Source organism: Aureobasidium melanogenum, assembly GCF_000721775.1.
Source record: "Aureobasidium melanogenum CBS 110374 unplaced genomic scaffold scaffold_6, whole genome shotgun sequence".
Classification (NCBI taxonomy): domain Eukaryota; kingdom Fungi; phylum Ascomycota; class Dothideomycetes; order Dothideales; family Saccotheciaceae; genus Aureobasidium; species Aureobasidium melanogenum.
The window spans coordinates 909,044-936,550 of record NW_024470058.1 but is presented as its reverse complement, the minus strand read 5'-3'; the positions used below and the strand labels follow the sequence as shown (position 1 = coordinate 936,550).

Here is a 27,507-nt window from a genome sequence, read left to right as displayed (position 1 = left end):
TCTTTTTGTGTTTGCCTAGTGCCATATTTCCCTAATGATCAAGTGCTTGTACTGGCGTTTGGATCAAGCAGAAGAGTTTGGGTAGGAATCGCAAGAATCCAATGATAGAAGGGTTTCGCAGATGGTGAGCACAGTCTGTCATAGCCAATCTGAACAAAGGATCATAGAGCGATCAGTGACAGAGTCAAGAGTCAAGTGAAATCAAGAGTGCAGTGAAAGTGCAGATCAGCGGAGGAGCGGCGAGGCAGCGGAGCGGAGAGGAAGTGAAAGTCGCGATGATGCTGCCAAGACAAAGGAACAGGCGCAACTTTGGAGCTCCAGTCAGTTGCATGCGCGAAACCGAAGAGCTACTTTAGCACCGCAACATCGCCTGTCTCACAACAATGGCGCTCCAACCGACTCCAGACCAGAAGATTGACAGACAGACGACGACGCCCTTCCTCCTGCGACTCTACTACCGATCCAATGGCTTTCACTCACCCAACGAATTCTCGACAGTGCCGCCGCCATCTTGGTTACAACAGTCCAGTCTGCAAATCTACACCTGGCCTTCATGTACTCTCGCCGAATTGACCACTCTTCTCACCTCCGCCCTACCGAATCTGCTTCCCTCACCATCTGTCGGCACTCGCATCGGCTACCGTCTAGTCTTCCCAGATACGCGAAGTGTTCCCTCGTCAGGCGGCTCAGATGCGCCAGGACGATGGTTATCAAAAGAGCTCGGTAGTGTGATTCTAGGACAAAGCAACGACTACGATCAAGACAACGATCCCGCTGGTCTTGGACGTATGGATGGCGACGCGCAAAAGACTCTGGCAGACGCCCGCTTTGTCATTGGCGACTACATTTCATGCGCTATCTTCCCTCCCTTGGCCGATGGCTCTGTCGCTCCTTTGCCCCCTGCTACACCCGCCATCAGAGGCACTTCTGGTCGAGGAGGTCCACCACCACGCGGCGAGAACGGTCGTCCACCCAGGTCAGGAAGAGGTCAATTTGCTGGAGATAGAGCCTTTGGCCCACAAGGTGTTCCTCATGGCGAGTGGAGACGAGGCGAGAGAGTGCCTGAATACGCCCGCTCAGGAAGAAATGGCGGTGGTGAACGTGAGCGTGAACGTGGAGGAGGAAGAAACAGGCCTTATTGAACCTCGTGACACGACGTCAGCCTCGTTCAAACATACACCCCTGAGTTTACGCCTGGTCGGTTCAGCACACACAGCCTTGCTTGACTCGGCAACAACTTTCTGCGATCGACGATATTATGCGCAGAGCCCGCTCAGCAACTGCGTGATTTGCAAGGTCGGTATGCACGCTCAAAACACAGCCTGCTCCCGCCGCACCCATGGTCGAAGCACTTTCTGTAAGCGCTCCTCATAATCTCCAATCATAGCACCACCATAGCGTGACAAACCCTCCGCTGGTGAGTTTGCTGATTCGTCTCGTCTTTAAGAGTCTTAAAGGCTCCGACGACCCAAAAGCGCGACACAGCGCACCTATCACAGCAGTATACAGGACTCCATAGAGACACAAACACGAACTGCATACCTGAACATACATTTTCCACTCTCCAATGTCACTAGCATCTAAGACTTTCACAAGCAAGATAAACAATCATGAAAGTCTCACAAGATCTTTGACGGTCTTCAATTCAATCCATCATCGTTGTATTTTCATAATTACCATGTCCTACTCTACCAGTCCATCAAGTCCATTCAAAGACATCCTCTTGCTTTTCCGACCCATCAAGAACTCTTGGTGTTATTCTCATTCTGCACCACAAAGTAATTAGCAGCAATAGGCTTGCCAACTTCCTCCTCCAAAGCCTTGATCGAATAGTTCATTCTTCCAAGGTAACTGAAATTAGCATACATGGCCTTAGCACTCAAATCAGGCTTATAGCCCTCTGGCTGCTCAAACAAATAAATCACATAATTGTGCGGTTCATCTCCTTGAGGGGGTTGAGGACCTTCGTAGTCTGCAATTGGCGTCGAGAAGTTTTTGAGCTCAAGGTGGGGAGGAATGGTGTGCACGTTGTATTCGAACCAGTGCAGGCGGGTTGTGCGGTTGGGACCAATACCGGGGACAAGAGAGGCAAAGTCTGTGGTGTTGGGGAGGGCGAAGAAGGGCAGGTTCAGGTCTACCATGGTGAAGATGTAGGTTTTGTCTTTTTGGGGAGACTTGTGCTTTGCGAGGTTGCGGTTGTTGAGTTTAGGGGACGGGAAGTAGAGGGTTGGTTGGCCTGCGTCGGCGACTGTGGAGGATGTTATTACTTTGCTGGCCAACAAGATAGGGTGGGAAGGAACTCACCAGCTTGATCAATCATTTCGCCGGGCTGGACATTGTTCTTGCCGAATTGAATGCCCAAGGTATTAGCAACCTGAGGAGTTGAACCCGGAGGTGTGGCAGCAGAGGCAATGTTGACGCCAACAGCAGCAACAGCAAGCAAGACTTGAGAAGGCTTCATTGTGACTTAGTATATCTTGATAAGTTTGAAGGTTTGCTTAAAGTTGCAGAGAACCAAGACGCTTTATATGTTCGCTGCTTCGTTGCTGCGTTGACGGCATACATCGCTAGGGCAGCGCCTTCAAAGGTCTAGATCCCCAGGCCACCTCTTCACGTTGCTTGCACGAGTGGTGCTATGCATCTTCCATATTGGAAACGTTGTTTCTGGCTTCTTATCCTCGTTGCATTAGTGAAAGTCTGAAGATCTGCTTGGCCTTTTTTGTTTCTCGTTCCTACCCTCACCAACCATGAAATTACCAAAAATCATAACAATGCAAGACTTGAGGTTATGCTCGAGTATACAAATCAAGCAAGATAAAATCCTTCCGCGGTTCCTGAACCGATTCTTCGATTGTATATCGGTAACCAATCTACAATCCTTGTCGATAGCTTCCGCGCATCATGCATGCAACTATATTCGAGGAACCCCTGTATGACGCCCATGTGTCTTTTTGGCTAAAAGCAAATGAGATGACGAGAGATGATGTGTGGCTGGCCAAACGGGACGGTTCCCAGACCTCGGATCGGTGTTAAGGTATCCCCGAAGATCTCGCTGTTGTTGGCACCCTGCTCCTATCCACAAGACCGAGAATGACAACAACATTCAACAGTAGGTTTGATTTTTTTAGTCTACCTCTGAACTCGGTGATCTATACTATATCATGAGTGTATGTCACAGGTTCAATGCTTGTTGGGTTGCTTGTCAGAGCCACAGCAATTCTCAACATTGATGGCAAACACTTTCCGATGAATCACCACGAGCAAATGACCTGACCAAATGTTCGCTGGTCATGGAGTTGTGCAGAAAAGTGATGAGTGCAGAAACTAACACGATGTAGAACATGCAATTCTGATTGCTTAAAATTCATTGTCGGGACGGGCCAATGGACTTTAATTAAATGAAACGTCAACCAATAACTCCCTTCGCTTCGCGATTCAGTGACCCGATGCGCAATGTTCACCAAGACATCAGACACAGATCCAAATGACAGTGGCAGTCTGCGTCAATGGTACCAAGTCTCAAGAAAGCGGGGGGACGAGAGATCGAAGAAGAAAGTGTAAAATCGGGTAAATGTATTTACAGGTCCAAGAAGGCCCTTTTACCCAAAGGGCGATGGTCAAAAGAAATATTTACAAGAATGTTAGGCTGCCGGAAAAAACAAATAGGAAGCTTTGGGTCACAAAGGGGTGTACTTGTAAGAGTAGTTGCTCGTCCCTCTCTTCCACTTGGGCAGGACACGCTCTCCTTTTCGGAAGCGTCTCACAGCCTCGAAGCTGATTATCACACCAAAGATGCCTCCAAGCGGAAGCAATATGCTCCATACGCTCTGTGCTGTGGTCATCGGATCTTCAATCGCAAGCTCGGAAGTTCCGAGAACGTTGCCCTCGTCATCGGAAGCAACAACACGGTATGACATCTTCGAGTCACCCTCGGGTAATAGGAATGAGGTTTCGAAGGTTGTCTTGTCAACTACATCGACATCGCTAAATTCGGATTTCGCCCAGGAGTCGGTAGATTGTAACGTCCATGTCGCAACTTCTGTAGCACCATTCCAAGACGCGTATAGCCTCCCGTCCTGGATTTTTGCTTTCGGAGATTCCAAGGGCACGCCCACCCAGTCAGCCTTGAGTGAGCGGTAGGATGTTACACGGCCATAGTGTGAGATGTACTGTGCGCCATAGTGAGCTTCACATAATAATGTGCCGTCAACATCGAATTCTGAAAAGACTGGCGAATGGCCCCAGCCAACGAAAACGGTGTTCGTCGATGGTAGGACTTGTACTGAGCCTTGCGAGGCAGCGCGAGTGTGTCGGTCAGAGACGTATTCGTGCAGGAGTTTCGCTGTGTTCTCGGTCGTGTTGATTTGAATCATGCGAGCGGTAGAATACGAGGCATCAAGATGGAGAGGGCCGGCATCGCTGTTATCGAAGACGGTCAGAGTGCCTTGGTCCTGATCCAGCCAGCGACCATCGTGTTGCCAACTGAAACTTGTAGCTCCACCAGCCGAGATGTCTCTGAAGCTGTTTTGCTTGCCTCCAAGGACCCAGACAACGTCGCCATTGGTGCCATTGACCTTGATCAGAGAGTGCAAGTGACGAGAAGATATGAGGTAGTCGCCATGGGCGTCCTTCTCAACACTGTTGATGTGGAACCAGTCAAACGGAATCGACTCCCAGTATCCGGCCAGCGGATGTGTGTAGAACGAGTCCATGATAGAGAAGTGGTCCAGCGCATTCCACTCGAACAACAATGTGCCAGTCTCGACGTCAATCTCTTGAAACAAGTTGTTGTTGACCCAGCCATTGACCGGCCTTCGCATTGCAGTCATGTCGGTTTGTGTTACGTTGTAGATGGTGATGAGCGCCGTGCCGTCTTTCGTTAGAGTGAATTCGTGAAGATCGCCTTTGAGGCCCTCGCCAACGGCAGAGACTTGATATCGTTCTTGGTATGAGGAGTCGAGCTGCGAAACCGTTAGCTTCGAGTGGCAGTGACCAACTGTTGAGCATGCTCACCATATAGTAGTCTCCATAGCCATAGCTCGAGCCTCTGAGACCAGCCCAGAAGGTAAGGTATTTCTCACCCTTATACTCCTGGACCTTCAAGTTCATGGCCTGCCCATACCGGTCTGTCTGCCATACAAGGTTCCCTCTTGCATCTAGGATCATAGGGCCGGGATGTTCGACTGATTTGCCTTGGGGAGAGATAAAGATAAAGCCATTGTCGCATTTGTCGTCCCACCGTACTTGTTGCAGGTCTGGTGAAGTCAAGTTGTGTGAGACGTAGTACCGTTGCGGGTAGCCACCATATACGGCAAGATCAAAGAATGTTGATTCCAGTGAAGGGAAGATCCAGCCGACAACGGGAAGCACAAGCTGGTGAACCGCTAATAATGCTGCGAGGAGACCAGCCAGAGCAGCAATCAACAGACCAGCCAACCGCAGGTGCTTGCAGATTTCTTGTTGTAACATGTTTCCAAGAGAGAACGACAAGGCTGGAGTCAACAAGACTCCGCTGAAGGAGTTTTGAAGAATGAACTCAAAGAGAAAGGAGGAGGTTATTTGGTTTGGCTCATTGAATGTCCCGAAGCAAACACCACCGTGCATCAAGCACAGCCCTGATACATTTAGGGAAGTAGATCTTATAGATTCGTAACTGCCAAGTTGGCAGTGCCCTCCAGGGCACGGCGACGGGAGGCCATGAACGCCGTGTCGCCGTATGGCTGCTCACCAAGCGTATGAAAGCGTATTCTTTGATAAGCTGCTTGGCCCTGTCCAATCGAATGGCCTATTGACGACATGTTCGGTCTGATTTCGCGAGCGGTTGGTCTCCAAGAGAAATGGTGGATCATCTGGGCGCAGTCTGGCGGCAGGTAGAATTGAGTTTGACATGCATCGGAGAACTCGTGCTACGCATGTGGCTGCCACTTTCATGACTCTACCTTCCCTGTAGCCTTTCCAGCCGACAACCTTGAATTCGTGTATTAACAATCTCGAGCCCTATTGTGTTTGAATTCAAGACGTCGCTGACATGTGCTTTGAGACTTCATATTTCTGAAGCATCATTCTGTGACGGTCTCAAGAAGACTGTATGCGCGTTGTCTCAGCTCTGCGGCCCACCATCTCCATACGCTCCTCAAAAAAAGGTGGATATCGAAATTTCGGCAAGAGCTACCCCCAAACGCCTTGCCAAGAGCCGCCTCCGCGTTGTTGAGAGAGGGCAAGAGATTTGGAGATGGAATGAACTTGGCTTTCCAGCAGATAGATGACAACCACAAATCAGGGTTGAGATGTGCGATCAGTTCTGCCACCAATCGAACAAGATCTCATGGCGACGATTGCACCATCGAAGGATTCGAGAATCGATAACAGCGTAATGTGGCTGCTTTCACGCGCGCTTCGCTTTCGGTAAGCAGAGCGCTCTCTCTCGACTGTGCTTTCCGTTTCGGACAAGTGAGTTCAATGACGCGTGCGAATTGGCAACTGCAGTGCTGAGTGAGGCTGTGTAAAAGTCTCAAGCACATGAGGTTCAAGGTTTTTGGTTGAAACCGACCCGTCTGCGTTGATCGTGGGGAGGCGCTTCCGCCCTGTGTCACCCTTGTCACTTTCTCAGCTTTTATCAGATGTTTGCCAAGTCGTGACAGGAGATTCAGATCAGGAGAAACTTTCGTTGCTGTTTGCTATCTTGACGCTTGTCGCATCTCGCATTCGCAACTGCTTCCATTTTGGATCTGACACTACAGGTGGGAAGTCAGAGATATAGGTGAATCAAAAGCCAGTGCGGCAAGAATGCGGGCGCATTGTTGTCGTTGCTCTCCAGGAATCGATTCCAGAAACAGCCAAGCACTTCGAGGGGGTGTCAAATCACTTTCTCTGGAGAAAGCATCGTCGGTCGCCAAATTGCTGGGCGCGGAGGTGCCGATGGTCTCTTGGGCACACTGAAAAAGGACGTGGGAATCCCGCATATATACGAGAGGACGTTTGCTTAAAGTTGCTGCCTTCGTTTGCGGTTTTTGAGGCTGAAATATTACCCGCTCGTATTGACAGCCTTTCGGATCCTTCAGGCTTCAAGCACGAGCGCAAGATGATCCTTCTCGACTTTACAATAACGACATCTGTAAAGATTACGACTCATGCTATGCTCTTCATCAATTTCGGATGCAATTGAACGGTTTGAGACATTTTATATGATTTGCTCAGAACACGTTCGTCAGAAATCATGCAGAGACGATATTTATCGGCTACCGCGAATTCCAGAGTAGAGAAGATAACCATTGCACATCATTACATACTGTGTTAATTTGCTGTGTCTAGTGGCCGGTCACCTTTACTGCCCTTGTCATCATCACGCCCTTGCCTGAATATGGCGGCACCCAAGTTCTTGCAGTCTCATACGCATGCTGTTCGACCAGCGAACCCTGACTGCTTGTTCTGTGCAATGCATTGTCGTCATTGCCGAGATCGACCATCTCAAATCTCGGACTAGCAATGATGGTTTCCAAACGTGATGTGGCATTGTCAAACACTTGGAAGCCCTTGTGATCAGCGAAGCTCAAGCGCGACCGTGAAGCGTGTTGGGAGCGACTGCCGTGCCTTCTACAGGTGCCCATTGCACTGTTTTTGGTTCTGTTGGATCCCGATCTGGAAATGTAAGGTAGTGTCTTTTCCACCATGCTGAGGAACAATGGTCGTAAAGCGCAAAGTGACGCTGCTGTGATCGCTAGCCCAGGCTCCACGATGGAAAGCAGACCAGCATCGACCGCGGTGGTGAAGAAATTGGAACTGGTCACGAGGCCACTGAGGTACGCGATACGAACGATCGACGCAACAGTACCAACACAGCCCATGCTTAGAAGGACGCAGGCTGATATCTTTGCTCGACGTGGCATCAGGCTGTTCCACAGGACGATGGCTGGGAGAAGCGCGAAAATGACATCGACTCCGGAATTGAGAACACCCGAGATGTAGAGCATAGGCATGATCACATCTTCCGAGATGCACTTGCCCCGGGCCGCGTTGATGAGCAGGTCTTTCGGCATTCCACAGCGGAAGGTGACCAAGAAGATGAAAGCAATACCATAGACGGCGTAGATGGCGGTCGAGATATAGATCAAGAGACGCTGCCATTTCAATACGACAATCCGCAGGAAGAAGATTGCCAGACTGATCTTGAAGATGATCGTGGTAGCTATGTAGAGAGCATTGTACGTGACGACGAACTGCCGACAGGTCAGTATGTTTCATCCTAATCAATTTGCGATCTGTACTTACCACCATTGCCTGTGTCAATACGGGCCATATTGCCATCAGGTCCTCCGTGTTGTAGGCTATCTCTACTTCTGGTTTGAAGCAGTATTTAGCCTCGACAATTAAATATGCGCAAAAAGTGGTAAACGTAACCTGGCCAGATCAGCTCCATGAACGTTTTCATGTCATCTTCAAGACTCACAGCTGCCCAGATGAGAAAGGCATCATCCCATCCAAACGCTTTGATTGTGAATATGCGGACGTAGACTCGAAGGGCGAGTGACGTCCATACCAATACCAGAAAGGTAACACTGAAGCCAAACAGAAGGTGTGCTCTTGGTTGTAGGTCAAGCACATTAGGTAGAAGTGATACACTGAAAGTGTCCATTATGACGCCGTCTACTTCTACTGACAGACGCAAGGAAGGAGAATCCAGAAGGTAGCAGCGGCAACATTGAGTATATACTTACCAGATGCCAGGTCCGCGGATCCGCCTTCCCGGAGCCACTCGCATCTCAGCTCATCAGTGCTGAAGAGCTTAACGAAAGAGCCAATAAAAGAGACAAGCCTTTCAGCTCAAAGGAGACGGACGGCGTCTAGTTCGCCATCGCGAATATCGCTACCATTCAATCATGATTGTCAAACTACCGGACTACAAATCCAAGTCATGAGGAGCGCGAGGCTCGTATGAATCGTCTGGGTGCTCGGTTCGCAGAATGACCGACCAGATAATATGGATCGTGCCACAGTGAAGATCAAGACGGGAAAAGCACTGGCGGCTGAGATTAGCGAGTCAAGATCCGGAGGTATAAAACCCATCATGTTGGAGACTAAGACAGACCATACATGTGTGATCCGTGTAGCATCTGACTCCTCTTTACAGAATTTCTGAAACGAGAGAATCAGGATACGCATTTTGTATGATCGGAAAAGAACATGGGATGACTGGACGTCGTGTAATAGGCTCGGGCTCGATGAGGGTTCTTGGTGTATGACTTTCTCTTGCTCACACAAAGAATGAGCTGAGAGCCAATTCTCCGTACTCGTAGTAGTGCTTGGCATGTCAAATGTTTCAGCCTCTAACAATGGGTTGTGCAAGTGTTCGGCGGGGTGGGTGAAAGGCGTGACAGAAGTTTAGAAGCATGTCGCCAGAACGCTATGGGAGGAGATGAGCACACAAGCACTTTTCGCAGTAGCTGTGGTCTCGCCACAGGCACAAGCTCTCTCTAGTCAAAGACCACGGCTAGAACGTCGCGACTAGAGACAGTGCTTGTCCTTCTGCACCCAGAAGCATGCTTGAATGTACGGGAGAGGCTTATTACAGATGATGTGACAAAGAAAGGAAGCGAAGTTAGTAAGGTAGGGAAGCGGGGCAGGTGCAGGCGAGTCCATGGCAAAGACGCGTAAAGGCTGTCCGTGCCGCACTGGTGTACCAGTAGAATGTGCAGTCAATAGTGCTCAGAATCGACAGATCGGGCAGGTGGAAAATTGGCCACGAGTAGAGACATAACTTGTGATGAGAGCGGTGAAGTGGAGGTTCCTATGACAGTGTGGGGTCAATCCGAGGAGAGTAGAAATGCTGACTCTTTCCCATGTCGATCAAGGGACTTTTCACCATGCTACTAAAATAGCGGTTTCTCAGGAATACTAATCACAGGCGTAGCAAAAAACATCGAACGAGAAGACTGTGCCCATTGCACAAGCTGCTGCAAGTTGCAGCAGACAAACCGTGAAAGAATTGGCGGAAGGCGTTTCTGCAGAGTTCCAAGCGAGGTCGACTGCCGAGCTCGGCATTGGCGGCTGCAGCTTCTCGCAAATGGCAAATGCTGAGAAAGCGAAAGCGAGCCTTCCATGTGTCTGAAGAATGCGTTTCACAAGTGGCTGATGACTTCTGACAAGTTACAACCTCCTTGGAAATTGACCACACGGCTACAGTCGCTCGATACACGGTGCCTCACTCGTTGAGCTGTCGTCACGGCGCGATCAATGCATCTACTGAACGGGATACCACGAGCTCAAAAGCAGCTCTTGCTGAGACAGGCATTCTTATTTTTCTTTGTCGGTCGGCTGGGCTGCTATAATGACACGGTTCGGGACTGAGAAAAAAGTGACAGGTAGGTAATAGGTGGTAGGTATGCAGACAGCCTCTGCAATGCGACCGGGCAACCAGCTGCAACTTACCGCCAGTCGAGTTAATCTAAACGATCAAACGAGCAAAGTTGCAACACGGATCGACTGGCGACTGAAGGGTGGTAATTTTCACTAACAAACGCATTTCGAGCTGAAGCGACCTCTTAGCAACAGCTGCAAGCTCTCACCACCTCCGAACTTAGTCTTTGTTTACGCGAGCACGCGAGCATACACCCATGCATTATGCCTACACGGTACGACACCACTCCGCCATGGGGCAAAAAGCGCAAGCGTGAGCCTTCAACCTCTTCCAACTCGACAAACAAGTCGATTGCATCTCCATCACCACGACACTTTGAAGCACAAGACAACAAAGGCCTCTCGATGGACGACCATGACCCTCGCCAACGACAAACACCGTGGGCCAAGCACAGTGACCCTCTTAGTCCGAGATCACTAATCAGCGACCACGACGAGTTACACCAGGCTGCCAAGGACATGTTAGACTGGACACGCTCAGATCGTCCCATTGAGGAGTCTCTTGCCCATATGGAGCGCATCGTTGAGGTTTGCCAAGATGAAGCATCGTGGTCGGGCGAGAAGAGATGGAAACAAGTGATAATGGCATACAAGTCTTGCGGGGCTTCTGCAGATGCTGTACAGGACCTGAAGGATTCACGAGAGCCTTTCTGGACCCAGTGTCGAGTCAAGCATGCCTCAGCCACCATAGCTACTCGCAGAGCTCTGGCTGATTCAATACGTACTATGGTTGCTGAGAGCGAGCGAGCCAACGGGTACTACCTCGACACCGAGGTCAAGGACGAACTGATCAAAGCCGTCGAGCGTGTCTTTCCTCGTACTGAACCCAAAATCTTGATACCAGATAGTCCGGAGCAACCTGTGTGTCATCTCAGCCAGCGCCAAAAGCCCGTTGCGCCTGTCGCGCGAATGCTCAAGATCGATACGCCACCCTCGCATCAAACACCTATCCCAGCTGCTCCCCAACAAGTTGCACTCCCAGCAACAGATCCGTGCCTTGCATCGAGACCTCCAGGTTGGGCACCGGCTGCCGAGAAGACACGAAATGACAGTCTGGCCGACTCTTCTAGTTCTAGGAAGTCTTCAGCTGCGTCTCAGCCAGCACCTTCGCCAGATATCGAGCCATCGCAAGTCATAAAACCAAAACGCTCCAGTCGTTTCGCTCCACGAGCTGCCGAATCGAATACTCATGTCAATCACGTCGTCCCACCAAGCCCTTCTGCCTCGCCCAAGCCACCCGCACTTCCACTTCCAATTCAATTCAAGATTGCTACTGGATCGAACCAACCACCCATGAAGCGTCCTCGTTTAGATCTAGATGTCAACCTCCCACGCAAACCTATCAATAACGTCTTTTCGACCCCATCATCACCTGAACACCGTAGGTCGTCGGGCCTCAATCCCAACAACCAACCTCTTGCACGCCGTAGGTCGTCGGTCCTCAGTTTGCGCGACCAACCACCAACAGGTCCGCGTAGTCTGCCCCTGTTCCAGGCCAAAATCGTCGTTCCCAAAGAACCCCTTATGAACCAAGCACGCCAAAAGCAATACATCCTTGAAGCTTGCGATTATAACAACATCCCTGCTCAAGACGCTACGCCCTGCTCTTCTGACGATGCTACATGGATACTGCACTTCCGAGATCTCATAGAGTTACAGGCATCGCTTGGAAAGATGACTATATTGCACAACATCAGCATACCCATGCTTACATATGCGCCAGCTCAGCCTTTCCAGGTCTTTGGCCTTGTGGAAAAGCCTTCATTCATGACATCAAAGATTGAAGTAGACATCATCAACACGGTGGCTCGCACATTCCGCCACCAAAAATTCATTTTGCTTAGGCAAAGAAGTTCAGTCGCCAGAACCAACAAGAAATGGTTGATCGTCTTTGAGCAGCCCCTTGATCGCGACAACTTTACTCTTGACATGAAGATCAATGGCTTCCGTGAGAAGTTCGACTTTTTCGGATTGGCATGCTCGCAGGAGATGGAGTGGTGCTGGGTGTGTAAAGGACATGATCATCATGTTCCCAACTGTGAATACGTCGATGCTGTCGAATTGCTGCATCAAGACAGTCAGTATCTCCCGACCGTTCCAAAGCTGAGATGAGCTAGTCTGGGGTCAAGAGGTCGATTGGACATAGAGATACGTAGCCTCAATATCAATTGATCAGTCCTTGCCTATATTCTCATATCAAAAACAAGATTGTGAATCGCTTGCTTCCCCGTATCATGTGATGCTTCTAGCAGTCGCGTGAAAAAAACAACATCTACATCGTCATCGGCATCGACATCGACATCGACATCAGAACCATCAACATCGACATTCAATGATCGCCGATGATGACGATGGCGATATTTTCGATGTCGATTTCGATGGCGATATTTTCGATGTCGATTTCGATGGCGATGGATCATAGCGATGACGATGGCGGTGGTCTTGATGTCGATGGTTTTGCTGTCGATGGTTTTGCTGTCGATGGTTTTGCTGTCGATGGTTTTGCTGTCGATGGTTTTTATGTCGGTAGCGATGGCGATGGCGATGGCGATGTGAGATTGATCTCACCGATACCGTCAAAAACAAAGGAAGAACAAATCGAAGGCAAACATGCATCCTCCATGTATGTGCCTACTCCGAGTATGATGATGCATAGTACTATAATCTATGAGTTTGCGATGGATATGCCTCTTCTCCAGGGATATATCTCTATCTTGTCAGTGTAGCGTTCGTTAGGCGGAACGCGATGGAGAGGGTTTACAGACTTCAGAGCATGGGGAGCATGGAAGTAGCAAGTCAGAAGAAGAGATAAGAAGATTGTCTCTCCTATGTGACCTTGAGCGGTCGCCCAGCTACAGAGACTCCTGCTCACAAGATCTGTGATTCTATGACAAGCTTCTTCTTGTTCTTGACCTGGACTCAACGTTCACGCTGTCATTGCAAGTATTGGTAAGGCAAGCTATTGACTAGAGTACAAATCACAGCTGCCTTTGCAGTACAGGGACTGTAATGTGCTTTGAGTTTTGGAGAGAATGGCTTTGTCATTTGAGATCTTGTCCTTCGAAGTATTCATACTTTTATGTACGTCGCTGTTGATATGGTGGATTATAGAGCAGTAAGGCCATGTGCAGGATGCGTACGCGACACAATGCAATGTAGCTGGTTGTTTGGATGGCACACATGGCGCACTTGCTTTCAAGACAGATTGCTTGTAGTGATGCTTAAGATGATGCATCAAGGTTATATGCGCACAGGCTTTGAGTAAGAGAATGACAAAGCCAGTCTTGTACTGCAACAATAGCTCGAGGAGCCGCAATGTTGTTGTTTTATCGTCTGCAAGCAAACAGGGGCTTCCTAACCCGGTATACCTCTGCTTAGAGTTGCATTGCTTCAAGTATGTGTGCTTGGAGCATTCTGTGTCGCTTGGTGCTTCATGCGATTCTACGCTGCAACTCCCGTTCGCGCTACCCGGTACCGCCTTTCGTTCTAGACCTCCATCACCTTGTGTTCTCGCTCGGTTGCCCTCGATGTTCATGCTTGACCCTTGACTCTTTCCCGACATCTCTTCCTAGCACGGCGACTCTTGTCAAATCCAAACTTGTCCCATGTCTGGAGTGCTCGTATGTTGGTGTTCTGCGGCGAGTTCTGCTTCTCAGCTTCTCGTGCGTAGTCCAACGCGCGTCTTCCGCTCTTTGAGTGTATGTTGACAGTCGAAAGAAGACAGCAACTGACAGATCGACTACATCGTGTAGGTAGGGCAATACGAAACGATGGGTCGATGGTGTAGGTTGAGCGAGGATAGTGTACTGCGGCGTCTATCGGCGAAGATCTCGTTCGTACGCTTCATGATGCGAATGGACTGTCGATTGGACGATGTTTTCAAGAAGCGGAAGGTACGCAACGACAAAGCGAAGAGTCAGTCGCTACTGCTCGCGATGAGGTACAGAGCGGAGTTGTCGATCTAGTGGTTGGTCAATCATCTGACAGAGTAGACTACTGTCTTCCTTGATCATTGCGAATGGCTGAAGCTAACAAGATGAATCTCCTATAGAGAGTTCGGTCTTGGAGCCTGTGGGCATACCATGGTCAGTGGCAAACAGTGCCTGTGTGCGTATGTGGTGTTCTTGCTTCGTTTCTCTGGCTGAGCGATTTCATCCGGACTGGCCTCCGCCTCCATTCAAGATGCAGCCACCAATCATGATACTCACGGAGGAAAACTCCTCTCGCGATCTGGAGAGATTGGGCACCAGCCAGTCTTCTTACACTGCAGAAGGATGCTATGGAGGACGAAGCAGCCGGATGTGACATCGGACCACTCCGATGACCAACCTGTATGCATGTCCCAAATTAGGCAATCGAAGGTTCAATGCTGGCACACGACACCGCAACTACTTCCCATTTGAAGAATTTGCACCAGGCTTTCAGGATACAAACGGGTCGCTTGTGGGATATCTATCCAGTAACGTTGCACATCAAAGACAGGAGTATCAAGAACCGAAATACACACCCTTAGGCACGGCATTGAGACAGGTCTGACTCGTCAGGTATCCATGTGTTCGGGAACAAGGCTTGCACGGTTGTCCTACCCAGCGCCGTTTGCCCAGCACCTACCACTGTTCCGGAATAACATGCCGGGATCGTATTTCTAGGCGAGTGGCACAAAACGGATGCGAGTGATGGCAATTCAACAGATCACCAAGATGTCTCGACATGACCTCAGTCTCGGGCAGGCCGACGGCAAGCGAGATGATGAGACCAAGAAGACCATCGGCTGATGTATCTTGAGCTGACATCGCGGCGATGCAGCCCGCGCCCGTCCACATATCATACTCGGATTGTACTCAACTCGGGGGCATAGTCCGATCAGAGCTACGGTGATGAGGTCCGTCTCCGAAGCAGCTCGGGGGCGACTCCGGATAATCGGCTTTTACGTTTACTGTTTCATTTAGCTTCCTTGGAACGCATGGAGAGGTGCATGAGTAGATCACGCTGGACGTGCTCTCGTTAATGTGCATTCTCTGTATAACGTTTGCAAATGGACAACCGGACTTCCCTTTGCATTGTGGCTTGAACAAACTTTTCTGACATATGTTATCAACACCTGTTGGGTGTATTCATACTCGCTTACGCGCTTAGTATGAATACATGATGAGAAGCAAGGCTTGTCAAGACTCAGCAACATTCTCACAGCGGCAATGTTGGATCTTGAGCTCCTGGCAACTTTGGAGCGAAGCAAATCTGGATTATGTCGGGCTTCCGGGTATAGGCTGCTTTTCGGACATTAAACTTTCGGTCAATTCGCTGTCTGACCTTGTAATGGTGGCCAGTTCCGGGCTACTCTTCTCTCCTTGCACCATTCCCCAAACGGTTTCCAAATGGCTTCTTTCTCAGCAGGTTTGAGGCTGGCGGCAAGACCACTCGTGCTAGTCGTGACAAAGACCTTTGCGCCTTGGTAACCATCCTCTCCTACATCGGCAATACGACCCATGTTTTCCTTTTCGTCCTGCCAGCCCCAATGGAATTCAGCTTTAGTAGGATTTCTGCCATGGCGATGGCGGAAGATGGCCTCCCAGATGCCCTTACCGACAATGCAAACACATTCCGGGCGCCATCTGCGACACTTTTCTTCCAAGACTGGGGCACCATCACTCATCTCGGCCTTGCTTAGTTCGGCAGCATCTTTGGTAGGTCGCTCAACGATGTTAGTGTTGCCGAGAAGATAACGAGCAGGCAATTCGACGTCTTGGTCCGGACGCAACCGTTCATCAGTGCAGCCACTGGAGTGAAGAAGTTTCCAGAATTGATTTGAAGGATGTGCGTATGCATGGCCTTGAGCTGCAGTACGTATGCCGGGGTTCGTTCCGACAAAGACAGCTATCAGGTCCGGAGCGAGGATGTCGGTAAGAGGGCTAAGGTGTTGATACTTAGATGGAGGCGCATACTTGCTTGGCGTCTTACGCTTCTTGGACGGTTTTGTGATGGCAGGTGCAGGCTTGGATGTCTCGGCGACTGGGTCAGGATGTTCTGTTTCGCCTCTTTGCGACCCGGTTGCCACTGATGTCGGGCGTGCTCGTGGGCGCAACGCGCGCGTCGTCGCGACCGTATTTACAGAGTTTTGCGATCCTTGGTGAGCATACTGTTGCAACATATCCTTAAAGGGAATTTCCGCCATGATGCTAACGACAAATCCGAGCTGGTGGCAAAGAAAGCTTCTTAGTCCAAGTTGCGGTTGTTTCTGCACGTGACAGTGAACTCATAAGACGTGTTTCTACAGGAAGGAACACTCTCTCATTTAGCCAATGGACGGCGGAGGCGCGCACTCCGAGCCCGAGAGGGTCTGTTTGCCAATTGAGAGCTAAGGTAGTTCAGTGCGACATGCCACGTTCTTTCCCATCCGTTGCATTCGGCTAGGCTGATCCAAGCACAATGCGGCGCTTCCAACGTCGATCTACAAAACTCGAGTTCATGAGGTCGTGGCAGCCGCCTTCACTCAGCCACACCAGTCCAGATGGTAGCGCGAATGGAACATTGAAGAAAGCTATCTTATAACCTGATAGTCGGGAAGACATTGAAATCGTGGGCGGATCGAGGGGCCGTGGGAATCCCTGCATCTTGGAAGTGTGTCACATTGGAGCATATCTACTTCAAGCGGTACAATTGCAAAGTTTCTTTCAATCTAAGTGCATCCTCCTCCTCTGCATCCAAGATTATTTCCTGCTTTAAGCATACTTGAGTGCCACTTGACTCATCTGTCTGACACTTGCTTACCTACTTGGTCACCATGGCTCTCACTAAAGGATAGTTCATTTATTCGTGCTTTTAAGCAATCTCATTCCCCATTCTTGGAACGGTTTTGACTATCTCTTGATCCAAGACCAAAGCTCCACTCGATCGCTTGCCAAACCTTGAATAAGTCCTCAACAAGTAATTTTGAGTCTCTAGTTTGCAAGTCCTGATCTGCGAGTCATGATGCAGTATAAGCAACACCCTAGGGAACCACCGACCTCAATGAACACCGGGGAGCAGGTGAACTATCCGACAAGAGACGGAGTTTCTCCCGAAACCCTTTTAGCCCTTTATCCTTCTGCCTACTCAAACCCAGCCCACACGATGCGGATCTAGCGGGTTACTTGCACTCGAGTCTGCCTTGGAGATGTCTTGAGTGTCCACTCATGCACGGAATCGTTGCGATCTACCACGTTCGGAAGTCGCGTTATCTGCAAAAATGTCCATGTTTTCTCTATGGCCTTACTCATACATGCGTCACCTGCGCCTGCCCTTTCTGGGTCCGTCATCGCCTTCGCTCATCCCTCTCCGCCCTTCAATCGACGTTGTAAAAGTATATGGTGGTGTACGCATTTTCCACCCTTCCATCTCAGCTCATCTTGCGCGGCGGGACCAGGTCCGTTCCGACAGAAGCCTGGAGGGTCCAGTTGGTAACGCTCAATCTTCAAGCGTCTTCTTTAGATCCGAATTGTCGCGTCGCTGACGCTTTGAAAAGCCAAGCTCTGACACACTCATCGTGTTATAATCCTCGCCGTGGTGCGGGGCCAACTCCGTGGTAAAAAGCCGGATCCTAGAGCAAGCGTTCGGTTTCTCCTGGATAGTCAAGGTTATACTATCATTGTCCAATGCCTCAGGACAAGGACAAACAACGTGGTAGAGCCACTGTTGTCGATGGGGAAACGCCTGGTGCTCCAGGCGGTCAGCAGTCGGCGCCCAGGAAGCTCACTGCTGTCGCCTGTATTGATTGTCGCAAACGGAAGCGCAAGGTAATTAACAATCCTCGCCCAACGATTTTCACCCGTCTTGTTAGACTTGCTGACAAGTGTTCAACTCCAGTGCAATGGCGAGCGACCTTCGTGTTCTGCTTGCCAGACTAGAGGACTGACATGCATCTATGATGTCGTCGAGGGGGCAACGCGAACCGAAGATCTAAAACAAAAGGTCTCGTCGCTGTCGCTGAGAGTGCGTAATCTCGAGTTGTTTGCCAACAAGTTGAGGTACAGCACCGACAACGAAGCAAGCGCAATCCTCGCTCAGCTCAGACTTGGAGATACCATCGATGGGATCCTTGGCGCCGACATGGTTGACGGTGTTTCGGAAATGGCCGATGGAGAGCAGGGCAAAGAACAGTATGTTTTGTGTGTGCGATATTGTGCTTCTTGCAAAAGGTTGGCTGACCCTATCAATAGAGCTTTACCAACATTGAGAAGCGGGTCAACATTTGGCATTGGACTTGCTCACAATCCAGCAGGTCCATCTCTGCTCACCAATATCCCACCTTACGACTCGACGCGTTCGGAGCGGAGTGTTAGTGTCGTGACGGGTAGCCCTGGCTTGGTCGATGGAAACCACCGAGAAGCAAGTCTACCACGACATGAATACACTGCTTCTGCGTGGGCACCTCCGTTGTTTGCTCAGAACGATTCGCAGCACTTGTTGTTTGAGGATGACCTGTACTCAGACATACAAAGCCCCAAGAGAAAGTCATCGGTACTACTCGACGGCAATGTGTCAGACTCCACCTACTTCGCGAGCGACCACAAGAATCTATGGATCGATCCATCTCTATCCTCGTCGACTGCGAACCCTACTTCGAATTCAACCCCGGCTGGGTTGAGGGGGCACCCAGAGATTCTGGACGGCCAAAGAGCAAAACGTGGAATGCTCAGCAACGATGCCCGTCCTGGAGGCGACAGCATCACTATCTCGTCGAATCTGTTCAGCCCTGCCGGGACTGCCCCAATGTCGCTGCCTCTGAGCCCAGGGTCGCTCGGAGTGGACCTGACGGCACCGGCATGGGCAATCACGTCCATGTACCTCACTGACGATCTCGATATGATGTCCAGTGTGTACGTCGACTTTATCCACGAAGCCAAGAGACTCATCACTTCCGGTGTCGCTCCAGATCGCTTGTTCGGACTTCTCCCAGACGTCGAAGCTCTCGTGAGCGAGCCCGCTTTTCGAAGAACATCTTTCCTGTCGCAGTGGACCGCAAGACTCGCCAATAGCTTTGGAATCCAATCACTACCATGTCGCATGGCCATTATGTGGCTCCAGTGGCTTCTTATGCGATGGATCGTTCACCCGATCCCGTCAACCTATCTCGCCATTCCAGACTGGTACCGACCTACACCCTATCAGATGTTTGTTCCACACCCTGTCTATGTCGACTTCCATATCTGGCCAAGACTTCGAGATGCAGTCATCCAGCGTGTCGATCTGCAGCGTCAGCCCTTGTATTGGTACTCCGAGGCAGCCAAAACGCTCGACTGTAATTGGCTTGGTAGCGATCAAGATGCCGTGTCCTACGACATGAATGCCAGGTTAACGCTCTCAACACTCTTTGTTCAGCATTTAACGGATCTTAACAACTGGAGCCTTGGACCTGTCATCAGAAAACATATTCCAGATGCATGTAATGTTGTCCAGATCAATTACGGTCCAATGTAAGAGGAGGTGCAAGAGGAAGAGTTGAGAAATTGTCAGCATATACGAGGACGCATACAAACCGCGACGCGCTCGTCGCTTTTGAAAAATATACAGTGCGCTGCTGAAGAATCGTTGAGGACATCATTCCTGTCCAGCGAGCATTCTTCCTTCGAGAGTAGCAAAGCATTGTTGGAAGCCAATTCGCATACGTTGAAGATGCGAAATTGCTCGCTCAGAAACACCCTCAAATATCGATGAGGATCCGGGCAAAGTCGCACTTCTACCAGCGCTTGCGGGAGCGACAACGACAACAACAAGCTCCCGACGATCGGGCCGTAAGCCCGCCTCCGAAGAGCCTTCCCCTATCGAGGTGTCTGCAGAACATTAGTCTCGTGTGTCGAACAACACTCTTCAAAATCGTTCAAGGCTTTCTCGACGAAGCTGAACTTGCCGATTTGCTCGCATGCAAAAGGGCTAGTTGCTGTCGTTGTGAAGAGTATGGAACCGGGACAGTAAAGCAAGGATTACAAACGGCATGGCTGTCCATAAAAGCCATGAATACTACAATAACTGCTATGATCTCCAAGAACAAACCCTCTGACCCTAAGTTCTGTCAGACACAATCGAGAGGGAGTGGTGACATATCTCTGGACTGTTGTTGCAGCTGATAGCAGCGACCCTTGGCTCTTCGATCAAATCATGGCACATGATACAATGTTGGGTCATCGTGAGACTCTTGTGGTCAACTTGACAACAGAACATTGAATCTTGGACACCCTTGCGAACGGTCGTCTTCTTCAAATTCAGAGCTTCGCAATCTCTTTGCAAGACCATTGACGCAGAATCCAGTCGTGTGGCTTGTTTGCAGTGAGAATGAGCGACGCTCCGACGATATCGACGCCTGCGCAATGTAATCGATTCAAATGACAAGCAAAGACCTCATGATGATTTTCTGGCTAACAAAAGCTCGCGACTGTCTGCGTATGCAGCTCTTTGGGAGTAAGAGCTCAAGAGGGTCCCTATCATTTGCCTCCATGATGACCTACGTAGCCCTCGTAGCCGCTTTACCTGCCGTAATATCAAACCACCACAGCACCACAAGTTTCGAGTCTTATAATGTCTCAGCTTCCAGGCTCGGTTCCATCCCCCAATTCAATCGCATGAGCGATGAAGAGCATGTTCTGAAGGCGCGAGGAAAGTGTAACCATACTGCACCAAGTATGCCGTCGCGACAAGCAGCAAGACCATGCAAGAACCGTCGCGGTACTCTACATAGCTGCGCATATTGTCTCCTGTAGCTTACCAACCATCTACTCAAGGTCTAAAACTGGTTCGAAGTGTCTTGTCCATGAGGTTTCGGTAGCCATGGTCCAGGATGTAGAACCAGAGTGAGGCATGCCCATAGCTCTAGAAGCTCTTCTGCCGTTCTCGTCTGTGAGCAGCAGAAAAAAACGCTCGGCCGAGCAGGAAATCTCTTGCTCTTTTTTCTACCTTGATCTCTTTTCAATGCCAACAACATTTCCGTCTTCATGACTTTCACGTCGAATACGCCGCATGCCGTTTTCTTGGTGCATTCAGCTACTATCGATTAAAAGGGCCATCAATGCAACCGCAACCGTGAGTGCATGCGAGGAGACTATTTGCGCCCTAGCCTCCGCTTAGTTCAACAATGGCATTATTTACAAGCTTACTTGACCAGATCCTCATCCAACGAGATCTAACCAGTCTTGGGATTCTTCAAGGCGCTTTGGCGGAGTGGTTAACGCGATGCCCTGCTAAGGCATTTCCTTCGGGAGCGTGTGTTCGAATCACACAGGCGTCGAGCTTTTTGCCGATCAAGACTCCTTTTGAACCTATCTAATGTCCTTTTTGGTGTTTTGATGGGGGGGAAAACAGGTAGGAGATGGTGTTGCTGGTAATTTTGGCGAGATCTTTGGCAGAGAGAAATGGCTTGGCGCTAGAGCGGACAGCGGAGCGGAGCAAGCGGAGATTTAGACGCCGATGCACCGTGCCAAGCCAAGCCTTCCTTTCCTTTGCGGCTTCCACTCTGTGACGCGGTTGTGCGACCTTGGGTCCTTGGATTCATTCACGGATATTTCAATTTCATCTAAAGTTCGTTCAACGTCTCTACAGACTGTGGACAAGATCTTTAGCCGCAGCGACACAGAAATATCAGGCGCGGGACCCTTCAGAAAAGTCGCAAAGCACGTCTACGGCGTCCTCAAGATCTGACCATGTAGGATACCGCGAACAAACAGGGGTGACAAGGTCTATGATGCTGAACTCTTTGGTCTGATATCCAAATATGGAAGTCTGCTTCATCCACTGTGGATTGCTCAAGAGAGGAACAAGTATACGTGTTTGATGAGGGAGAGAGATGATGCTGGTGCTTCAAACCTGATACTCTGCTCATGCTTCATGACCATTACATTCACACACAAGGTCTTCGTTACCATCGCCCTTGTCGACGACATAAACTTATGGAACTCGCAATAGTATGACATCGGCTGTAGTTGCGGTGGAATCACAAAAAGAATCATAGTTTGGATCTACTTGCCGCACGTGCTTGAGGAACGCCGGTAGCAACCCTCTTGCTCGCAGATCATCAGGCGATACATGGTCGACCGCGATATATGGCCACAAACAAGAGAGATGTATGATAACTTATGCTTCTCCTTCTCGACACATGACACATCAGGCATAGCGAAGAATGATCACTTTCGGATTCGTAGTCTAGCTCCTAAGCAAGCGTCACGCACGATCGCCACCCTCCGTACGATACGAACTCAGCCATCACGTCTATCACTGCTGAGCTCTGACCTTGAATGGATGGCCTTCGGTGTTGAAGACCCAAGTCTGCTCCTCGCCCTTCTTTGCAACATGCACTTTCGCATCCTCGGCCTGGATCAAATAGGCATACTTGAAAGTCTCAGCAAACATATAGCTCTCCTGGAAGTTCTCAAAGCTTCCTCCATGAGGAGCATTGACATTTGAGACAGAAGAGAATCCAGATCCTGTTCGACAGGTCGCGTTGATGGCTCGGAATGCTTTCCAGGACAAGTCTTGGTATCTTGTATCGCCTGTGGCGCGGTAGGCATAGTAAAGTGACTCGAGAACTTCAGGTCGCAAGTTATAGCTAGCGTCTGTGATGTTGAAGCCATTGTCCTCGATGAACATGTCAACCTCTTCATCGTCATCCTCGAAGAAATTTTCGTCTTCCCATTCCCATGCCTCAGGACCGATACCTGTAAGAGTAGCATTGTAGGTTGCGGCACAGCTGTCTGCAAGATTTTGGCCCAAGTCAATCAGGCTTTGATTTCCCAAGACCAATCCGCCCAGGATCCAATTTCCTCCAGCGAAACAAGCGAGATGACCAGATACCAGATTTACATCTTGCCCATTCCATGAGGCAAGGAAGGTCAGGTCGGGACGAGAGTAAGGGTGTGAGAATATGTCGCTAGTGGCTGAGGATTGAACGGCTTCGAGCCATAGGTCCTTGTAGGTAGTGAATTTTGCAGGATCATAAATGAACATCTTTATTAGATACTCGTAGAACGAGTCGTCTCCGCCACCCCAGCTACCACTCACGTCAAGGAAGTTTCCTGTGCAAAGATCAATGCTTGTGCCACGAAGACCAGGAAGTGGTTGTATCGTGGCATTCTGGTAAGTAGGATGAATCAGATATTCTTCGGCGTGTTGAGTCAAGTTTGCGTAGTCAATTCTGCGAACCATATCTGATAGACGAGTCCATTCGAGGACTAAAGAGCCGGCGACAGCAAGCCCGGTCGCTTCAGAGAGGTCGAAAGTGTCTTCTCCAAAGTTGAGATCGTTGGAGGGGATTCCTGTCGGTGTGTCGAACGCAAATCTTAGTTTAGAGGCCAGATTGACAGCTTGTTGGGCCAATGCGATAGTATCGTTTGCCGATTCGATCAAATGCTGGTAGGGACCGTTCAAGAGGTCGACAGCCGAGAGTATGCCTCCGAGATAGCGAATGGTAGTCTCGAACAAACTGACCGGTGTGTTGCTTATGCTGATGTTGAAGTTTATGGTCGGAATGTAATCCACAATGGCTGTGACAACATCCTGTGACTCCATCAGGATAGCAGTACTGAGAGCATCGACAGCAGTAGCACCCCATCCATTTCTGGAGTTTGAAAACGAGTTGGTGACCGGAAGCAATTCATCATTGGGGAAAGCATATGTGTAGTAACCATGCCAAGCGAACTCAAAGGCTTCCTTGACTGCATGTGCTCTCTTCTGTGGAACGGTAAGAGTGTCGTTGACGTTTCGTGTTTTGGGCAGGGGGCGCGGGCTTGCCGAAGAAGTGCAAGAGATGAGAGCGCCGAGAAGAATATTGTGTAGACGCATGTCGAAGCTGCGAAGATGTATAGACAACAAGAGTTGTGATGGACCGAGACAAAGAAGGCTAGAGCAAGAATAATGATGGCGGTGGTTGGAATCGATGAACAAGTCGGGATGAAGATGGTGATATGAATCAAAGATGCTGAAAGCATTAGTTCGGCAAAAGCTTCTTCGACGGAACATGAGAAAGGCAAGAACGATTGCCGATGATCACTCGAGAGATCGTCCCTGTACGATATGTTAAGAGAACCGCACCTGCTCTCGCTAGCCATACAGAACTAACTGTAAGCTAATGTAATTTCCTGGTTCATCATGTGCATCTTAATTCTTGGTGCAGTGGGTCGTGCAGCAGTATTGGTTAATGCAAGACGAGCACCCTACACTCGTCGCCTCGCTACTCGGCAACAAGATGCCGGACATCTGGCAGAATTACATGTGCTTGGAATACACAACGATATTCATGGCGTACTTTGGACCTCTCAGCCTGTTAACGATTAAAACTGATGAGTGCTACGATGATATCTGGCATTTCCATATCCGAAAGGTCGACTACTCCACCCAGAGGCACTTTACTAGACGGCTTTTGACATGATCAATCTTGTTCCTGGATCTGCAGATGCATGTGACGATAGACAACATGGCATACATGCAATCTTTGTAATCGTTCAAGGATCAGCATACAGCCGCAGGACATGGTTCACGCGATGCCATGTCTCCTTCGTATCACAGCGCGTGACTCTTGACTGTAATCAATTCGACTCGAGCGGGTCTGAGAAGCAGATCACAGCTATGATCTGCCGAAGATGTTGTCGGCGATTTTCCGCAGGCTGCGATTCGCTTCTCCATACTTTGCATGCTTTGCGATGCAAGACCTGGATGTGGCTGCTGACTCTACGAGCTTCGGAAGGACGAGTCAAAAGCAGTTGTTGCTCACACGTTCACCGCATGTGCGCACTGCATGTGGACATCCACTCAAACCATCTTCACAGGCAGGTGATGTTTGTTAGAGTGTTGAAGGGACCAACGATGCGGGGTCCTAGAGAAGATCCTCGGCTTTGATTCTCTACCTCCCATGATCAGGGGATGGTGTGGCACAGCAGCGATGGGCGTGTCACCTAAAGAACCAATGTATTGAGCAAGCGACCTCTATCTCTGTGTGCCCCTAAAGTAGACAATGTGTAATCTGCGTTACCAATCAACGTGAACCCCAAAATCCCTGCCTCACATCGTCCTGGACTCGCATTCCGATATTCCAAATGCAACAAGTTCCTCGTCAATAATCACATAAACTCGACTTTGTCAAGCAGACTTTGGCTAGCAACAAAACTGAAGCCACCGAAAGGATTAGATCCAACCTCGAACTCCTTTGTACTCGGACCAATCTCAATGCCTGTCATAGTAGAGTCCTGCATGACAGAAGATTTTCTTTCATCTACTGGAGACATCGGCAGATCTGTGAACTCCTTGGAGAAGTTCTCGGCCAGCTCTGGGTCTGTGATGAGAGGCTGGATGGGAGGCTCCAATTCACGCTTTGCGAGTTTCTTCCAGTCAATCTTACGGAAGAAACGGTGCTTCTTGATGATGTCAAGATCTTTCGGCATGTTGGCTCCAAGACGCTTGTTGGCCTCTTTGCGCAAGAGTCGAGTGAGCAAATCCTTCGAGTCGGGGCCAAGGAAGTAAGGCAATTGCAGCTTCTGCTTGAGGATATTCTGCTGAATCTTTGCGTTGTTGTTGCCACCAAAAGGAGGCGAACCCGTGAGCAAGTCAAATCCGATGGCACCAAGCGACCACCAGTCGACAGCAAAACCGTAAGAAGTGCCTTGGACGACTTCAGGTGCCATGTACTCCACAGTGCCGAGGAAAGAGCTGCACGAATCTTCTTCGAGCGCAACCTTGGACAACCCAAAGTCAGTGAGGAGCAGATGACCGTCCGAGTCCAACAAGCAGTTTTCTGGCTTCAGATCACGATAGACAACACGAACGTTGCGGTGCAGATGCTCGAGTGCAAGAACCATTTCAGCCATGTAGAAGGAGGCGACTTCCTCGGTGAACATGCGCTCCATGGCCAGGTGAGTGAATAGCTCACCACCTTGGGCGTACTCGAGGATCAAGTAGAGTCTTTCGTGGTCTTGGAAAGCGTAAAACAGCTTGACGACAAAGGGATGACGGTTGACGCTCTCAAGAATGCTGCGCTCCGTTCGAGTCTGCTCGATCAAGCGTTTGTGGACAGTCAAGGAAGCCTTGCGAAACTGCTTTTGAGCGAACAGACGACCAGTGGCACGTTGTTTGACCAGATGGACGGTGCCGAAGGCTCCCTTTCCCAAGCACTTGAGGGGTTCAAAGTCGTCGGCTGTCATTTTGCGAAGGGCTGATTCGGTGCGAAGGCCACCCTCGACAGTAAAGGCATTTCGTGGTGTAGCGCAAGCGTCTACGCTGGCAAAGTCATGTTCTAGATCGACCTGGCAGGTTTCCAATTCCTTTAGATCAACATCACTAGCGGCCGAGGACATGGTGGGAGTACTGTCAAAGTTGGAGGTAGTGCTGTTCTCGCGCGTCATGGATGGTGATGAAGGTGGACGACTGAGACTCAGAGCGTCGAGCTGCATCTTGAGAGCGCTGATGCCTGAGCCGCTGGAAGCGCTAAGTCTCGGGCTGTTGGCTGCGCCGTTCATACCGCGCATACGTGGAGTCATGAGTGGTGAAGGACAGGTTGAGACGTCCGACTCCTCTCCACCAGAGGTAATGGGTGTCTCAAAGCCTCGAATGACATTCTGGGCAGGAGCGGCAGGGGCCATGCCACCCTTCTTTTTCTTCTTTCTCTTGTTCTTCATCAGGTCGCTCTTGAGAATGGCCGACAGTGGCTCGGCTGCAGTGCCTGGTGGGCTCATAGTAAAGGTGCGCTTGGGAGAGATATCTTCGGCCGTATCGGCAGCGTCATTACGGTCAAGGTCCATGGCTGGCATCCTGGTGCTGGTAGTGGTTGTTGCGGTTTGCACGGGGAAATAGATATGCTATGCGGTCGTCCAGAAGGTGAATGACCAAGAACGCAGTCAGGGAAATAGAAGTGCGTAGATGTACCTCGTTCCGGAGGGTTTCAGGAGTTGTCGAGTTGAGTGAGAGCAAGAATGCGCATGTGATTTGCGGACCTCAGCCCTTGTCTAAGAAGACGTCCGCCTTTAGTCAAGGCGGACCTGCGACCACAGGCCACAGCAGAGATGCGAAACTCGAATCGGTACGTGATAGACCGGCGACAGTGTCGGGCACGGTAGCGGAGGGGATGCTGGACAGGCAGCAGAA

General features: G+C 50.0%; 9 protein-coding genes across 9 annotated transcripts; 3 read left to right on the top strand and 6 right to left on the bottom strand.

Annotated features, from left to right (window-relative positions):
- Window positions 1-383: 383 nt before the first annotated feature.
- On the top strand, window positions 384-1,142 carry M437DRAFT_83346 (uncharacterized protein; the record flags this gene model as incomplete). The annotated part of the gene is made up of 1 exon (XM_041027916.1): window positions 384-1,142. The coding sequence occupies one exon, from the start codon at window positions 384-386 to the stop codon at window positions 1,140-1,142; it is 759 nt and encodes a 252-aa protein (XP_040881434.1).
- Window positions 1,143-1,739: 597 nt separating this feature from the next.
- M437DRAFT_83345 (PEBP-like protein) lies at window positions 1,740-2,461 on the bottom strand (the record flags this gene model as incomplete). The annotated part of the gene is made up of 2 exons (XM_041027915.1): window positions 1,740-2,248; window positions 2,305-2,461. 2 exons carry the CDS (start codon window positions 2,459-2,461, stop codon window positions 1,740-1,742), a joined length of 666 nt encoding a protein of 221 aa, XP_040881433.1.
- A 1,216-nt stretch (window positions 2,462-3,677) lies between these two features.
- On the bottom strand, window positions 3,678-5,469 carry M437DRAFT_83344 (uncharacterized protein; the record flags this gene model as incomplete). Its single annotated transcript, XM_041027914.1, has 2 exons — window positions 3,678-4,961; window positions 5,014-5,469. The coding sequence occupies 2 exons, from the start codon at window positions 5,467-5,469 to the stop codon at window positions 3,678-3,680; spliced, it is 1,740 nt and encodes a 579-aa protein (XP_040881432.1).
- Window positions 5,470-7,676: 2,207 nt separating this feature from the next.
- Window positions 7,677-8,629, bottom strand: M437DRAFT_21713 (uncharacterized protein; the record flags this gene model as incomplete). Its single annotated transcript, XM_041019025.1, has 3 exons — window positions 7,677-8,216; window positions 8,269-8,397; window positions 8,447-8,629. Coding segments are annotated over 3 exons (852 nt in total), but the record flags the coding sequence as incomplete, so codon positions are not given.
- A 1,988-nt stretch (window positions 8,630-10,617) lies between these two features.
- On the top strand, window positions 10,618-12,525 carry M437DRAFT_45098 (uncharacterized protein; the record flags this gene model as incomplete). Its single annotated transcript, XM_041021021.1, has 1 exon — window positions 10,618-12,525. One exon carries the CDS (start codon window positions 10,618-10,620, stop codon window positions 12,523-12,525), a length of 1,908 nt encoding a protein of 635 aa, XP_040881430.1.
- Window positions 12,526-15,706: 3,181 nt separating this feature from the next.
- On the bottom strand, window positions 15,707-16,561 carry M437DRAFT_44892 (DNA glycosylase; the record flags this gene model as incomplete). Its single annotated transcript, XM_041020988.1, has 1 exon — window positions 15,707-16,561. One exon carries the CDS (start codon window positions 16,559-16,561, stop codon window positions 15,707-15,709), a length of 855 nt encoding a protein of 284 aa, XP_040881429.1.
- A 1,483-nt stretch (window positions 16,562-18,044) lies between these two features.
- M437DRAFT_64947 (uncharacterized protein) lies at window positions 18,045-19,869 on the top strand (the record flags this gene model as incomplete). The annotated part of the gene is made up of 3 exons (XM_041024515.1): window positions 18,045-18,185; window positions 18,256-18,548; window positions 18,609-19,869. 3 exons carry the CDS (start codon window positions 18,045-18,047, stop codon window positions 19,867-19,869), a joined length of 1,695 nt encoding a protein of 564 aa, XP_040881428.1.
- Window positions 19,870-22,650: 2,781 nt separating this feature from the next.
- On the bottom strand, window positions 22,651-24,482 carry M437DRAFT_74218 (putative 1,2-alpha-mannosidase; the record flags this gene model as incomplete). The annotated part of the gene is made up of 2 exons (XM_041026194.1): window positions 22,651-24,160; window positions 24,466-24,482. 2 exons carry the CDS (start codon window positions 24,480-24,482, stop codon window positions 22,651-22,653), a joined length of 1,527 nt encoding a protein of 508 aa, XP_040881427.1.
- Window positions 24,483-25,490: 1,008 nt separating this feature from the next.
- On the bottom strand, window positions 25,491-27,005 carry M437DRAFT_44515 (serine/threonine protein kinase-like protein; the record flags this gene model as incomplete). The annotated part of the gene is made up of 1 exon (XM_041020914.1): window positions 25,491-27,005. The coding sequence occupies one exon, from the start codon at window positions 27,003-27,005 to the stop codon at window positions 25,491-25,493; it is 1,515 nt and encodes a 504-aa protein (XP_040881426.1).
- Between the last annotated feature and the right edge of the window lie 502 nt (window positions 27,006-27,507).